The sequence below is a fragment of the Stegostoma tigrinum genome, chromosome 19 (assembly GCF_030684315.1).
Source record: "Stegostoma tigrinum isolate sSteTig4 chromosome 19, sSteTig4.hap1, whole genome shotgun sequence".
Taxonomy (NCBI): domain Eukaryota; kingdom Metazoa; phylum Chordata; class Chondrichthyes; order Orectolobiformes; family Stegostomatidae; genus Stegostoma; species Stegostoma tigrinum.
Window position 1 is genome coordinate 12,776,656 of NC_081372.1, and position 15,161 is coordinate 12,791,816.

General features: G+C 42.4%; 1 protein-coding gene and 2 non-coding genes across 3 annotated transcripts in view; 1 reads left to right on the forward strand and 2 right to left on the reverse strand.

The window, feature by feature from the left end:
• Positions 1–4,418: 4,418 nt before the first annotated feature.
• On the reverse strand, positions 4,419–4,491 carry trnam-cau (transfer RNA methionine (anticodon CAU)). Its single transcript has one exon. It is a non-coding gene; the product is annotated as a tRNA-Met (tRNA).
• Positions 4,492–5,577: 1,086 nt separating this feature from the next.
• Positions 5,578–5,650, reverse strand: trnam-cau (transfer RNA methionine (anticodon CAU)). The gene has a single exon. It is a non-coding gene; the product is annotated as a tRNA-Met (tRNA).
• An 8,347-nt stretch (positions 5,651–13,997) lies between these two features.
• LOC125461514 (microtubule-associated proteins 1A/1B light chain 3A) overlaps positions 13,998–15,161 on the forward strand; it is a 38,941-nt gene continuing 37,777 nt past the window's right edge. Inside the window, exon 1 of the mRNA XM_048550377.2 lies at positions 13,998–14,141. Coding sequence (XP_048406334.1) covers positions 14,102–14,141 — 40 coding nt within the window. The 5' untranslated portion in view covers positions 13,998–14,101. The remainder of the gene's footprint in view (positions 14,142–15,161) is intronic.

Genomic DNA, 15,161 nt, shown 5'->3' on the forward strand with positions numbered 1-15,161 from the left:
TGACTCTTAACTCCCTCTGTGCAATTAGGGTTATACAATAGATGCTGGTCTAGCCAGCAATACGCACATTCCATAAATTAATAAAACAAACCATCTGGGATTCAACACTGCCAAAATTTTCAACTCAACAATTTTTCTCTCATCTCAGATTCCCTCTTATGATCAATCCTAACGATTGAAATTCTCATTTTTTAAAATCTGAAACTACTTCTCATTTTCAGTTTGTGACTTTATTAAAACATGTTTTGGTCTACCTATTTGGTTCTAATGTATCTGTCTAGCAAATAATCCATCATCCCTGCAGACGTATTGTTTTAACTTCCAGCGTTTCTGTGTTAACATCTAAAAATTTTGTCACACTTTCTGGCAGGTTTTGACTCAGGCTCAGAATTATCACAGAAAGGATTCTTCTTCCTCTTTTGTATTAGCTTTGGAGGAGAAGCTGTAATTACAGTTTTAACAGTTTGATGCCACACTGGAGAGCAAGGATGACTGGAGCAAATCACTTACAAACTGGAACAAGGGACAAAACACAACTGTGTCCTCATTGATAAAGGGTCTAGGCCCCAAATGTCAGCTTTTGTGCTCCTGAGATGCTGCTTGTCCTGCTGTGTTCATCCAGCTTCACACTTTGTTATCTTGTGTCCTCATTGATTTGGTCAGGGTTTTTCAGTTGCAGACAACTGAGGTTTTGAGGGTACACTTGAGATCAAGATGGCCATGCCCAGATGATTTCTATTGAGGCAATTCGAAGCCTGGTTGTTGTGATGGGTTGGAGGTGATGTGTTTATTTGGGAAGGTGTTTTTTGCCAAAGTTTTCCACCAGGTTTCATCAGTGTTACAGAGTTGGGGACATTGGATTTGTGCCTGGAAAGCATTTTGCAGAGACACGCAGTGGTTTGGAATTCTGAGGGTCTCTGTGGATGATGCAGTCGAAGGTGCAACTAATAGAAGTGATTTCTCTGAGTGTTGCAGTATTCTGACAAATGGAGAATATTTGAGAAGACTGATAACCATTGGCTTTTGAAGCCCAGCTTGTGCCAATGAGCTCACAGAGATAATGGGAACTGCAGATGGAGAATTCGAGATAACAAGGTGTGGAGCTGGATGAACACAGCTGGCCAAGCAGCATTATAGGAGATATGTTCTCCCTTGATCTTTTCAGTAGAGTATCAGGGAACGTAGTAATGGTAATTAAAGAATAAGCGATAGTCAAACAAAAAATGTAGAAATGGTGAGTACAGTAATTAGGTTAAAGAAAAAAAGGTTTGTTAATTTAAATAATGACTATATTTCAAGAGAGAGATGCAAATCAGATAATGAAATGAAGCCTTCCCATTGAATACATAAAACTTGCAGGAAGTCACTCATTATAATTCAATGAAAGTAACATCTCAAGAGGAAGACAACAAATGATTTATAATGCTATCAACTCCCAGACATTAGATCATTGTATGCCTGAGAGCACATTCGAATGATTGCTTTTTCTGATAAAGATTGCATGACATGTCTATGAAGTTCTTTCTTTCAATGTGAGGGTGCACAGAGGTTATACTAAAACAGTTGCAGGGATTTGGGAATTTAGCTATGAGTAAGCTTGGAGTAGCTGAGACTCTGCTGCATGAAGCAAAGGAGATTTAAGATTTGATCAAGGTGAACAAAGTTTTGAGTGGTTTGGAAAAGGTAAATGAGAACCTATTGTTCCCAGCAGCTGATTGTATTATGGTTCCGTAGTAGTATCCCCATCTCTAGCCTAGGATATTCCAATTCTCAGCCCATCTGCCTGGAGATGTGTTTTAACATGTCCGAACAGATTGGTTAAAAATAACGAGAAGTAGACTCATTGAGTTGTACAGCACAAAAACAGACCCTTTGGTCTAACTCGTTCATGCCGACCAGATATCCTAAATTAATCTAGCCCCATTTGCCAGCATTTGGCCCATCTCCCTTTAAACCCATCCTACTTATGTACCCAGGGACAGAGAGAGGATGTGAAGAGGAGCTTTTTTTTAACAACTGAAAAGGACTGGGAACTCGCTGTCTATGAAGGTGGTGGAAGCAGATGATGAATGATTTCAGAAAGACATTGGATGGGCACTTGAAAGAAATTGAATTTCAAGACTGCATAGAGTAGGGGAATGGTGTCCTTGGAGAGGGAGCATGTCGTTACATGTCATGCTTGCAGTGGGGATTGGGGTGCATCACCATTGCAAAACAACATTAAAATTTAAAATTAACAAAGTGTGAAGCTGGATGAACACAGCAGGCCAAGCAGCATCTCAGGAGCACAAAAGCTGACGTTTCGGGCCTAGACCCTTCATCAGAGAGGCTCTCTTTCGGGTTTAGGCCCAAAACGTCAGCTTTTGTGCTCCAAAGATACTGCTTGGCCTGCTGTGTTCATCCAGCTTCACACTTTGTTATCTTGGATTCTCCAGCATCTGCAGTTCACATTACCTCAAATTAAAATTTAAAATTTGTAGTTTTCTGAATTGGAAATTTGTCTCTGGAATCTGTAGGGACTGTCCATTTTGATTTAGACTTTAATTTGGTTAAAATTGCTTTATTTAGTAAAATAGTAGAGCAGGGGCAATGGGTAGTCAATATGGTTTCAATGGGGTGAATGGTCGTTGTGTCACAATGACACTCTGACTCCCTCAACCCCAGCGTGTGGGGAGGTGATGGCCTAGTGCTATCTTTGCTGGGCCTCTAACCCAGGTAATGTTCTGGGGATTCTTAAGGGCTGCAGATGCTGGAAGCCAGAGTCTATAGTTGTGAAGCGAGAAAAGCACAGCAAGTCAGACTGCGCCAGAGGAGCAGGCAACGAAACATTGACTTTCCTGATCCTGTAATGCTGTTTGACCTGCTGTGCTTTTCCAGCATCACACCTATAGATGAATGGGAGCTGGGTTGGAATCCTGCTATGGCAGATGATGGAATTTGAATTCAGTAAAATTACGGAAATAAGAATCCAATGATGACCATTGCTGGGGGAAAGACCTGTCTGGTTTTTATCGGGAATCCTTTGAGGAATTGCCAATCTTACTTGATCTGGCCTACATGTGTCTTCAGAGCAATAGCCATGCCTTCTGGGCATTTAGGCAATAAATCCAGTGTCGCCTTTTGTCCTAAATTAAACATTTAACCTAATGGCCTTGAATTTAAAAAACACCCATAAACATAATAACCACAAATCTTATAACCTGATACTGCTTTTAATCTAGGAGTCAAGAACATATCAGAGGTCCAATGGTGTGCCTAGAATTTCAGGCAGAATCACAAAGAATTCACAGTGAGGTTGGAAAGAGTGAGAAAGGAAATGAAGTAACTTGAAAACAAATCTGCCAATCCTCATCCTGTTCCACATGCTTCCTAACAAGGGCATCCAACTGCCAACTGGAGCTGGAGGTGTTCTTGGGGTTTACATCAGCCTTATTACCTCACCCAACTCCAGTATTTCTATAAAACAAACCCATCCCCACTGATGCTGCTCGACCCGTTGAATATTTCCTTTTTATTACTGGTAATGTCAGCTAGTCTCTTGGAAGAATTCAGCTAATTTTCTTAGGATCATAAAATCTTTGCAGCACAAGAGAAGGCCATTCAACCCATCATGACTGTCCCTTAAGGAGCAATTTGCGAACTGCCTGCTCTCTCCCTGCTTTTGCCCTACATTCTTTCTCTCTGGATATTTAGAAAATGTAGGAAAAAACATAGCCAGAGAAAGGCCAATCTGTCTATTGTCTGCTCGGAAAACGAATTACCCAGGATGATCCCATCTTCCAACACTTGTCCGTAATCCAGCAGGTTATGCAATTCCATATTTCTATTTGTTTGTGGGAAATGTTCGTTGCTGTCAAGGCCAACATTTGTTATCCATCCCTAATTTCCCAGAGGGCAATTAAGAATGGGCACATTTCTGTGCATTAGGAGTCATGTGTAGGCCAGACTAGATAAGAACACCAAATGTCTTTCACTAAAGCACATTAATGAACGAACTGCATGCCTCTCCAGACATTTCAGATGAGTTGAGGAATTCTGGCTCCACTATCCTTCAGGCAGAGATGCAGAACTGTCCCGTCTTTGGGTGAAAACATGTTTCCTCATCTCCTTGTATCAATCATTTCAAATCAGTGATAATTTCAAATCACTGATGAAGGGTCTAGGCCCGAAAGGTCAGCTTTTGTGCTCCTGAGATGCTGCTTGGCCTGCTGTGTTCACCCAGCTCCACACTTTGTTATCTTATTTCAAATCAGTGCCCACTTGTCACTGACCCCTCTGCTATGAGGGTTTCAATTTGGTTAAACCCTGGCAATAATTGTAGATTGAAAGGCTTTACTACACGCAACTGATTGACTCCCTTCCATGATAAGGGATTAAACAGCTGAAATAATTGGGGCTGATCTTGAATAAAAAAGTAGTGCCCCGTGTGAGGATCGAACTCACGACCTTCAGATTATGAGACTGACGCGCTGCCTACTGCGCTAACGAGGCTCTGCCAGCGGCACTCACAGAGGATTTCCAGGCTCTGGGATTGTCAATGCAAAAGGAGGTAATTGAAACAGTTTTAGTGATACTGGGGGGGCAACCCTCAGCTGGTGTTTACAGCAGGGACCCCTCCCCAGCGCCTGTAGCAACTTCTGTCGCACTCCGGGAGCAGTGCAAAGGTCAATTAGCAGCTGGGGACAGGGTATTTAGAGTGGGGGGGGTGGGGGCAAAGGGGATGTTTTAACAACAGCTGGGTCCTAGCGCCCGCATGAATCATTAGATTTTGGGAAAAGACTGATATAAGCGATTTCGGGGATGGTACAGCTCGAGGTGGGGAAGGAGGTGGTGGTGGTGGGGGGGAAGCAGTGAGGAGGCAATAGAGATGGCACCGGGAAGGTTGGGGGGGGGGCATAAAGCGGGTGATTGGGAATGGCAATAAAGAGGGGGCATCAGGGAAGGTGTATTGGGAAGGGGGACAGAATTGGATTAATGGGGTGAGAGTGTGAGGGTCATGGAGGTGCGGCATAGTGATGGTTCCCGGGAAAGGGGCAATGTAGTGGAGGGGAGGTGGCATATGTGAGCTAATATCGTGAGACAGTACCAAGACACCCGGATACTTTACACCCTCCGAGGAAGGGTCACTCCACCCGAAACGTCAACTCTGTCTTCTCTCCGCTGATCTGCTGAGTTTCTCCTGCAATTTCTATTTGTGTTTCTGAATCACAGCATCCGCAGTTCTGTCGGTTTGTATGCATTTACAACCTGATGCTTCCTCTTTTTCGATCTTTGCACGAAACCCATTCACTTGATCAAAGACGTTCTCCACCCCAGCGCAGCTTTAAAGTACGATGCGATGGGCAAACTGCAGACTTGGTGTCGCCGGTAAATGAACGGCTCAGTGAAAATAACACATTGTAAAACAGCAGAGTAGAAGAGCGAGTTTCACAATTCTGCATGTTTTAAGAAAACACGAACCTACCGAAGAGAATACCACGTAGGTACAAAGACTCGAAACACTATTGCAGTGGGCTCTTGCTAGAAACTGAGCCTTCCCGACCTAATCCCACAATTTCAGATTCCCGTAAAACATAGTGCCCCGTGTGAGGATCGAACTCACGACCTTCAGATTATGAGACTGACGCGCTGCCTACTGCGCTAACGAGGCTCTGAAACTTTCGCTTACCCAATGGCAATCAGATTCTAAGATCGAGACATTCAACGCCTTTTTTTCAGTGTTACAGAAGTTGTGATGGTTAATCAGAGGTTCGCAACTACGGGATTTCATTTTTACACAACAAGAGGCAAAATAAGGAGATTCACAAGATGGTTGTGGCACAGAAAAAACACAAAAATAACCTCTGGAGGTCTCACTTAGAATCATACTCTATAGAGGAACTCTTTGGCCCATCATCTCTGTACTGCCAAAAATATACTACTACCTACACTGAGATAACAAATGTGTGGAGCTGGATGAACACAGCAGGCCCAGCTGCATCTTAGGAGGACAAAAGCTAACATTTCAGGCCTAGACCCTTCATCGGGAGAGGGTTCTGAAATGAATGGTGGGGGGGAGGCGAGGCAAATCAAAGATGGATAGAGGAGAAGGTAGGTGGAGGGGAGACAAATTTGTCTGTATCTTCTCCTCTATCCATCTTCAACTTCCTCAAACCCCCTATTTATTTTAGAACCCTCTCCCCCTCCCCACTTTCTGATAAAGGGTCCAGGCCCAAAACGTCAGCTTTTGTGCTCCTAAAATGCTGCTTGGCCTGCTGTGTTCCTCCAGCTCCACACTTTGTTATCTTGGATTCTCCAGCGTCGGCAATTCCCATTATCTCTCTACTGCCTACACTTATCCCACGTTCCAGCTCTAGACCCTTAGCCTTCAATGTTATGACATTCCAAGTGCTCGTCCAAGTACTTTTTGAAGGCTATGAGGTTTCCCACCTGAACTACCCTTCCAAGTGGAGCATTCTAGACACGTACCACCCTCTGGGTGAAAATCCTCTTCCTCAAACCCCCTCTAAACCTCCGGCCACCTGCCCTCCAACTTAAAAGTGCACCTCCTTTGACAATGGGGAACAGTTTCTTTCTGTCAACCATGTCCGTGCTCCTCATAATCTTGTATGCCTCAATCACCACACCTCCCCCCCCAACAAAACCTTCTCCATGCCAAAGAAAATAACCTGAGTTTATTCACCTTCTCTTCCTAGCTCAGATGCTCCATATCAGACAACATCCTGTTGACTCTCCAATTCAATCACATCCTTCTGATAATGAGGTGGCCAGAACTGTACACAGTACTCCAGTTGTGGCCTAACCAAAGCTCTGTACTGCTTCAATATAGCCTCCCTGCTCCTATAACCCATGCCTTCAATGATAAAGGCAAGTGTCCCATATTGCCTTTCTAACCACCCTCATAACCTGCCCTGCCACATTCAGGGTTTTGTGGACAAGATCATTCTGTTCCTTCAAACCTCCTAGTGTCCTGCCATTCATTAGCATCCCTTTCACTTGTTACTTCTTCCAAAGTAAACAGGCTCACATTTGTCAGTGTTAAATTCCATCTGCCACTGATCTGCCCATCTGACCAACTCATCTATATCTTCCTGTTACCTAAACTCTTTTACTTTGCTGTCAACCATCTGACCATCCCTATCCCATATGGAAGCCCATTTATCCATGCTTCCCCAACCACACTCTCATTTACATGGTTTAAATATATCATAAAGAATAAGTGACCCAGTACTGATGCCTTTGTTATATCACTGAGCACCAGCCTCCAATTACACTAATGGCCTTCTGCCATCAATATCTGTATCCTGCTACTAAGTCAATTTGAATCTGTCTTTCCCATGCTGTCAAGCAGTACATTCCTAATCACTTACTATAAAATAAGTGCTTCTTAAACCTTTTCTCACCGTGACCCCATTTCAAGGATTGAAAATTGTTACTCAGTGAGAACAGGTTGGGGTACTGTGAGAGCAGGCGCCTGTTAGAGTAGGAGCACTGCTATTATACCTCAGTTGGATATCCACAGTTGTCATTGCTACCTCAGAGCCCAAGACCACAAAATTTAAGCTTGTGACCCCACTTGAGATTTCAGCTCCCACTGGTAAGCCCGAGAACTCTGTCAATGACTTTGAACACCTCTATCACTTCAGTATATCTGTCCTCTAATTCTGGATTCTAATGCATAGAAACATATTTTCTGAACAGGCTTCTCCTTAAACGTTCTATTCCTCTTACTTTGGCCACCTACTCTTCCCACTTTCTTTCACTTCATCATTGTCTCCAGCTGTCTCTGACCTATTCTGTAGAGCTCCATCTCAAAAGCTTTCCACTTCTCCCCCACTCTCTCCAAGTCTAAGAACCCCTTGCAAAATCCATCCTTCTAACTGGGCCTCCCATAGAGCGTTTTCCTCCCTAGCTTGGCATTTCTGTCCAGATATTTGTTTCTAAGTATTTACAAATATAATGCTAAATATATTATAGAAGTGTTATTATTATCACTGCCACAGCTTAGGATTGGTTAGCTCAGTTAGGTTATATTGTAGAGTGCTGTCGATAGTGTGGGTTAATTCCTGTACCTAGTGGAGGCCACCATGAAGACCCTGCCTTCTCAACCTTTCCTGATCCTCACGTTATACCTTCTAATGAGAGAGCATCCTTTTGCTCTCTGGGACTATAGTAACATTTCACAGACTGGCCATGATGCAGTACAGTGACCAACTTGGTGTGCATCCCAGGGTGAAAATGTTCTGAAAATGCTGGCAAAACTCAGCACATTAGGCTGTCATTTGTGGGGACAAAATTAGTTAATGTTCCAGACTTGGCTGAGTAAATTTAGCATTTTCTATTTGTGTTTCAGATTTCCTACACCTGAAACATTTTGCTTATGGAATGATTAATTCACTGTTTCCTTCTAATTTATACAGTAAGCAGAAAAAGCACCTTCCCCTGAGAAACTCAATCTGTGAGATTGGAATGGCATGAGAATTTGATGCCTACTTCAGGCCTTTGTGGCACAGTGCAAATGCTTCAGTATTACTCTGTACCAATTACTGTATTCAAGCATACACATTAATGACTGTAACTTCAAACAATTGCTCCCTTTTTCAGGATTGATGCATTAGAGGAGATTACTCTTTTCACAATAATATTATTATGACCATACTCCAAATATAATTAATTCTCTTAAGTGTTTTGATGTAATAAAGTGCAATATAAATATCATATTATTAATCCATTGATGGGCATAACTATCACACTACACTGGACATTGCAAGCAGAATTTTATTTGCAATTTTATTTTTCATCAGCAGCTTTTTTCTTCCCTCTCATCTTTCATTTCTTTCCTCAGATTGGTAACATGCCATGACATTGTGGTGATTCTCAGTAAAATTCCACTCCCAGTTATTCTCTACAAGTAGCTATTCCATTCCCAGTGGTACTGTAGAATCAGACTTTCAGATGAAGTGTTAAACCAAGACTCTTGTCAGTCAGTTCAGATAGACGTAATGAATGCCATTACACTAAACAGTGCAGAAAAGATTTACTAGGATGCTACCCGGACTAGAAGCTTTGAATTTTAAGGAGAGGTTGGATAGGCTGTTACTTTTATTCCCCGGAGTGTAGGAGACTGAGGGATGATCTTACGTAGAGGTCTATAAAATCAGGAGAGGCATAGATAAGGTAAATGACCAACAGCCTTTCACCATGGTAGGGAAATCCAAAACTAGAAGGCATATGTTTAAGGTGAGAGTGGAGAGATACAAAAGGATCCAGAGGGGCAATGTTTCGTACAGAATGTAGTGAGTGTCTGTATCAGGCCACCAGAGGTGATGGTGAAAGCAATTACAGTTTTGTCATTTAAGAAACATTTAGACATGTACATGGATGGGATGGGTAAAGAGGGATACGGGCCAAATGCAGGCAAAAGGGTCTAGTTTAGTTATGAAAACTGGGTGGCGTGGGCAAGTTGGGCTGAAGGGCCTGCTTCCATGCTGTACGCTCTGATGACCCTATGACTCTATTTTGAAGAAGAGTAAGGGACTTATCTCTGGTGTTTTGGGCAATATTTATTCATCAATGCACATTGCAACATTAGATTATCTGGTAAGTATCACCTTGCTGTTTGTGGGAGTTCGCCGTGTGCAAATTGGCAGGTATATTTTCTACATTACAGTAGTGACCATATTTCAACAATTCCTGTGAAGAGCGCTATATAAATGCAATAAAAACAGAAAGTGCTGTAGGACTTAACGGGTCAGGTAGCATCTGTTGAAGAAGCATCACAATCCAAAGAAGATTCGTCTTGGACTCAAAATATTAACTCTGTTTTTCTCTCCGCAGATGCTGCCTGACAGTTCTGCAGCATTTCTGTCTAAATTTCAAATTCCCAGCATCGGCAGTAGTTTGATTTTATACAAATGCATTTAGCTTCTCTGCCTTTGGCGAAGTTATCTGTGATGAAACATTACTCTGTAGCTCTAGCTGCCAGACAGGAGGGTGTAAAAGATCCCAGAGTACAAACTTGATGAAGATCAGTAAAGTTATCACTCATATAAAAACATTGCTGGGAAACTCAGCAGGTTTGGCAGCTTCTGTGCAGAGGCAAACAAAGTTAACATTTCAAGTATGACTCTTGCCTCTTCTTCAGACCCAGGTGTCTTGTCAATGTTTACACATCTCTCAATCAATATCACAAAACACAGGCTATCTTGTCATGTTCAGAGTGCTGTTTGTGAAAGTTTGACCCACACAGGTCATTTGCCATTTTTCCCACAATTTCTACAACAGTGAAATTGGTTCAGAAGTATTGATTTGGCTGTAAAGCTCTTTGATACTTTCTGTGGGTGGGTGTAAAAAGCATTACATAAAAGCAAACATTTTTGAGTTCTATCCCTTTGAAGCTTTTTGTTGACCATTTTTGCCATTTGTGTAAGTTATGAAGATGTTAGGGATGTTCTATTTGTGAAAGCCAGTTGAAGCAAGATAGAACTGGCACCAATGTTCACACACTATTATATTTATTTACAGATTTATACAGAATGAGCATACAACACACTGCTTTTCATCATTTATACAAATAGGAGGCATGGTTAGTTAAGTTTGCAGATGACACCAAAATAACTGGTGTAGTGGACAACGAAGAAGATTATCTCGGAGCACACTGGAACTTTGTTCTGATGGGCTGATGCGCAGAGGAGTGGCAGATGGAGTTTAATTTAAACTCGAGTGTTGCAATTTGGTAAGCCAAAGCAGGACAGGACTTGTACATTAATGTTAGGGCTCTGGGGAGGGTTGCTGAACAAAGAGACCTAGGGCATGCAGGTGCATAGTTCCTTGAAAGTGGGTGGATAGGGATGGTGAAGAAGGCATTTGGCACACTTGCCTTCAGTTGTCAGAGCACTGAGTATAGGATTCGGGACATCATGTTGCAGCAGGTCAAGTCATTGGTGAGACCACTTTTTAGAATACTGTGTGCAGTTCAGGTCACCCTACTGTAGGAAAGATGTTATTAAACTTGAGTGCAGAAAAGATTTACAAGAATGTTGCTGGCTCTGGGGAGTTTGAGCTATAGGGAGAGGCTGAATATGCTGGGGCTTTTAACCCTGGAGTTTCGGAGGGTGAGGGTGACCTTATAGAGGTTTATAAAATCATGAGCGGCATGATTACAGTGAATAGCCAAGTCTTTTTCCCAGGGTGGGAGAGCCCAAAAGGAGAGGGCATAGGTTTAAGATGAGAGGGAAAAGATTTAAAAGGGATCTAAAGAACAATTTTTTCATGCAGAGGGTGGTGCGTACATGACACAAGCTGCCAGAGGAGGTGGTGGAGGCTGTTGCAGGTACAAGATTTAAAAGGCATTTGGATGGAATGAATTGGAAGGGTTTGGCAGGATAGGGGACAAATGTTGGCAAACAGGACTAGGTCAGAGTGGGATGTCTGGTTGGCATGGATGAATTGGACTAAAGACTCTATTTCTGTGCTGTATATCTCTATGACTTCCAATGAAAATCATGCAGCATTAGTCTGTATCCATACAGATTCAATTCCTGTCAGAGTTAATGCCCATCATCTGAACACAATTAACACACAATTAATCAGAAAGATACTTCTGAGTCTATTGCGCAAAGAATTAAAAAAAATCATAGTTCCACCTGAAATGAGATCTCACACTAATTCTATTGTACAGCTGCTAACACACATCCTGCCTCACATGAACGACGATTAATCATGGAGGGTCTGATATTGCCAAGTTATTTCCAGATGACGATGCAAAATTCAACTAAGCATAAGTGCCACTGTGAATGTGGTAAAACATTGCAGTAACCTGCTGTAAAATCCAGTATATGAGATACAGGTTAATTTCATCTGATATTTATCGTCTGGGCTTTACAGCAGAGAAACAAACACTGGTAAAAATGACATATAAAAATACTGTTTCAGAGACAGAAGGAACTGCATATGCTGGAGAATCAAGAAGGGTCTCTCTGAAGAAGGGTCTCAGCCCGAAACATCAGCTTTCCTGCTTCTCTGATGCTGCTTGGCCTGCTGTGTTCATTCAGCTCTACATCTTGTGATCTCTGTGTAAAAATGCAGCATGGACAAAACTATTCCCTCCTGGTGAGTTCTCATCCTTCATGGAGTTAAACAAGAATTACACTTCATGGTGAGAATGGTGGTTTAGTCTGCACCTGGGGTGGAATTTGGGCAGTGTGAGGTGGGTGGGAGCTATAAATGGAACAATAACCTGACTCAGAACTACCCAGTAATGACAGCACTGAAATAGATCATTTGATCCAATTGGGTTGTGCCATTGTTTCAACTTCAAATAAGCCTCATCCTGCCCTGCTTCATCTTCCCCATCAGAGAGTCATTGCATTCATTTCTGTTTGAGCAGCATATCCCGCTGCCCCTTCGGGGCCTGCTCCAATAGTATGATTTCAGCCTTGGTAACCAGATTTTAAATTTAATTAATTTGTAAGTCTTTATTGAAATTGTTAATAACAAACATGAAGCTACTGTTTCGCTATATTAAAATCAAATTCTATTGAAGAGTCATCTAGATTCAAAACATTTTCTCTCCATGAATGCTGTCTGATCTGCTGTGATCTCCAGCACTTGTTTTCTGTTAAAAGGAAATATGCTATTTTTCCAGAGGAGGGTATATCTGCTGTCTTAACCTGACATGGCCTAGCCTACAGACCCACAGTACTGTGCCTGATTAATCTGCCCTCTGAAATGAATTCGTAAGCTACCAAAATAAAACAAAAAAACTGTGGATGCTGGAAATCTGGAACAAAACAGGAAATGATTGGAAAAAAACTCAGGCCTGGCAACATCTGCAGAGAGAAGGTAGAGTTCACACGTTGAGTCCAAGCTGCTGACGCTGCCAGACTTGCTGAGTTTCTCAAATAATTTCTGTTTTTGTAGCAATCTAATAAGTTGCACAAAACTGCTACAGAAAAACAGCACAAGTGGTGCACCTCTGCAATGGTTCAGGAAAGTGGTGGTCAGAAACAATTGGGAATTGTCAATAAATATTGGCCTTGTTAGTGACTCTCATCTCAAAAAACAATTTCATAAAACCCTGAGTTAATTGCTTCCTTTCGGCTCTGCATGCTCTGGATAAAGTCATTTCTTTTTAATTATCTACTGGAGTGGCGATGATCTTATATTTAGGATCTCAATTTATGTCTCCGCCACATCTTCTCCATGTAATCTTTATCAAATTTCGTTTTAAGGCAGTCCGCGGAGACGGCGGATGAAGGTTTAAACCACTTCAGCAATGTCAGTTCTCAGTATCACATCAAAGCGTTAACTAATCTTCCGAATGGACCTGTGACCTCACCCAAACACTGAATCACCAGGGAAGGAAAATAAACTAAAAACAAAGAACCGCGGATGGTGAGGAGCTGAAACAAACAAAAACAGAGAATCCCAAGATCTCTGACCGAAAACGGAGAATGCTGGGGAAACTCAGCAGGTCTGGAAGCGTCTGTGGAGAGAGAAAAAGTTAACATTTCGAGTCCAGTGACCTTTCTTCAGACCTGCTGAGTCTGTCCAGCAATTTCTGGCTTTGTTTTTAAAAACCCTACCACGCTTTAAAGGTGAAGTAAACAAAACTATTCCGTGTGTCCACTAAGATCAACGAACGGCGTGATATTTTATCATTTATCACTGCAAGCGGACATAAGTCCACACCTTCTGCCGAGCAATTCCGTAAAAATTAAAATCGACACCTCATGATAACTGTAACAATCTTTTGTCGTTGAATGTAAATATGATCTAAGTTGAGATTGTTGTGTTTCGTTCGAATGCCGTTCAACGGCTGGTCTTCAACCGAAAACAAAGCGATGAAGTGTGCTGCTCCCTTTGTGTGTGTTTGGCGGGGGGGGGTGGTGGTGTTTGTGAGAGGAATGTGGGGTGGGGGTGGTGTTTGAACACTGGAGAACTTGTCACTTTCTTCCCCGGGTCCTCCCCTTGAAGTATCTTTTGCGTTGACGTCAAAGTGTTCACGTGATGCGGTTTGTTACATCGCTCTGTGCTTGGACACATCAGGAACTGCACCGTCCGCTTAAGCTGATTATTCTCGGGTTCTCCTGCTCAGAAAATGCCTTCTGACAAGTCATTCAAACAGAGAAGAAGCTTCGGTAGGTGGTCGAGCAGCGCGGGGAGCAAAGAGGAGGCCGACCGAGAGAGAAGGGGGAGAAATATACCACTTGGGGAAGAGTGTGACTTGTGTATGTGTGTCCCTGTCTCTCCTCCTCCACGCAGCACCACCCTCCCCCCTTTCTCTGCGGGACTGTTGCTGTTTTTCTTTTTCTCTCCAATTTGCCTTTGACCTTCTCTCAGCTGACTGGGGTGGGGGCGGAGGGGATATACCGGTGTGGATTCTTTTAAACAGCTGCGAGAAGGACACAGGCAGATCAGTGAGAGCGAGAAGGGGGAGGGGGTAGCGAGAGGAGAGATAGAAAATAGGGATCGGTTGCAGGCAGCAAGGATGGAAACGTCGCCAGTAGTTTAACAAAGGGAAAGCGCGCTGGAGATCGGGGTGGCCTGAGGACAATGCGTGCACGCACCCTAATCCTCAGAATCTTTGTACTTAAAAGATGTTTTTTTTTGTTGGTGTTGAAGTGAATTTCAATTATTTCCTCACTTTTTCTCAATGTCAGAAATGAATCTGCCTAATATTTGTGAATCATTGATCGATATGTCGTTTTTGTAACAGTGTCTGAAGCTATCCTTATGATAATTCGTGGGATAGGGCTTCCTGAAGGACGTGAAGGTTTATTGTTGTTCTGTTCATATTTTGGAAGCCATTTTTACAGGAAAATCGCCCCTTTTTAAACCCTGTTTTGGTAACAATGGAAATTCATCTCCTGCCTCCAACTTTACAGATCTTTACGTTTTGAATTGTTGGTTAGAAAACGAGTTAGAACATTTTGACATTCTGTTTTGAGTTTGGATAATCTGGTCGTTTTATGTTTAACAATAGATTCTTTTAAAAAGAAACGAAATGATTTGTCATTGAGTACTGCAATAAACGTTGGGGGTTTTAAAATATTCAATCGTTAAATTTTGGCCCAGATATTTTTACAACTCTACAATAAACTCCGAGGATAACTCGTTCTGTGTTTGGCGAAAAGAAAGGCAGAAATCATTATGTTCAG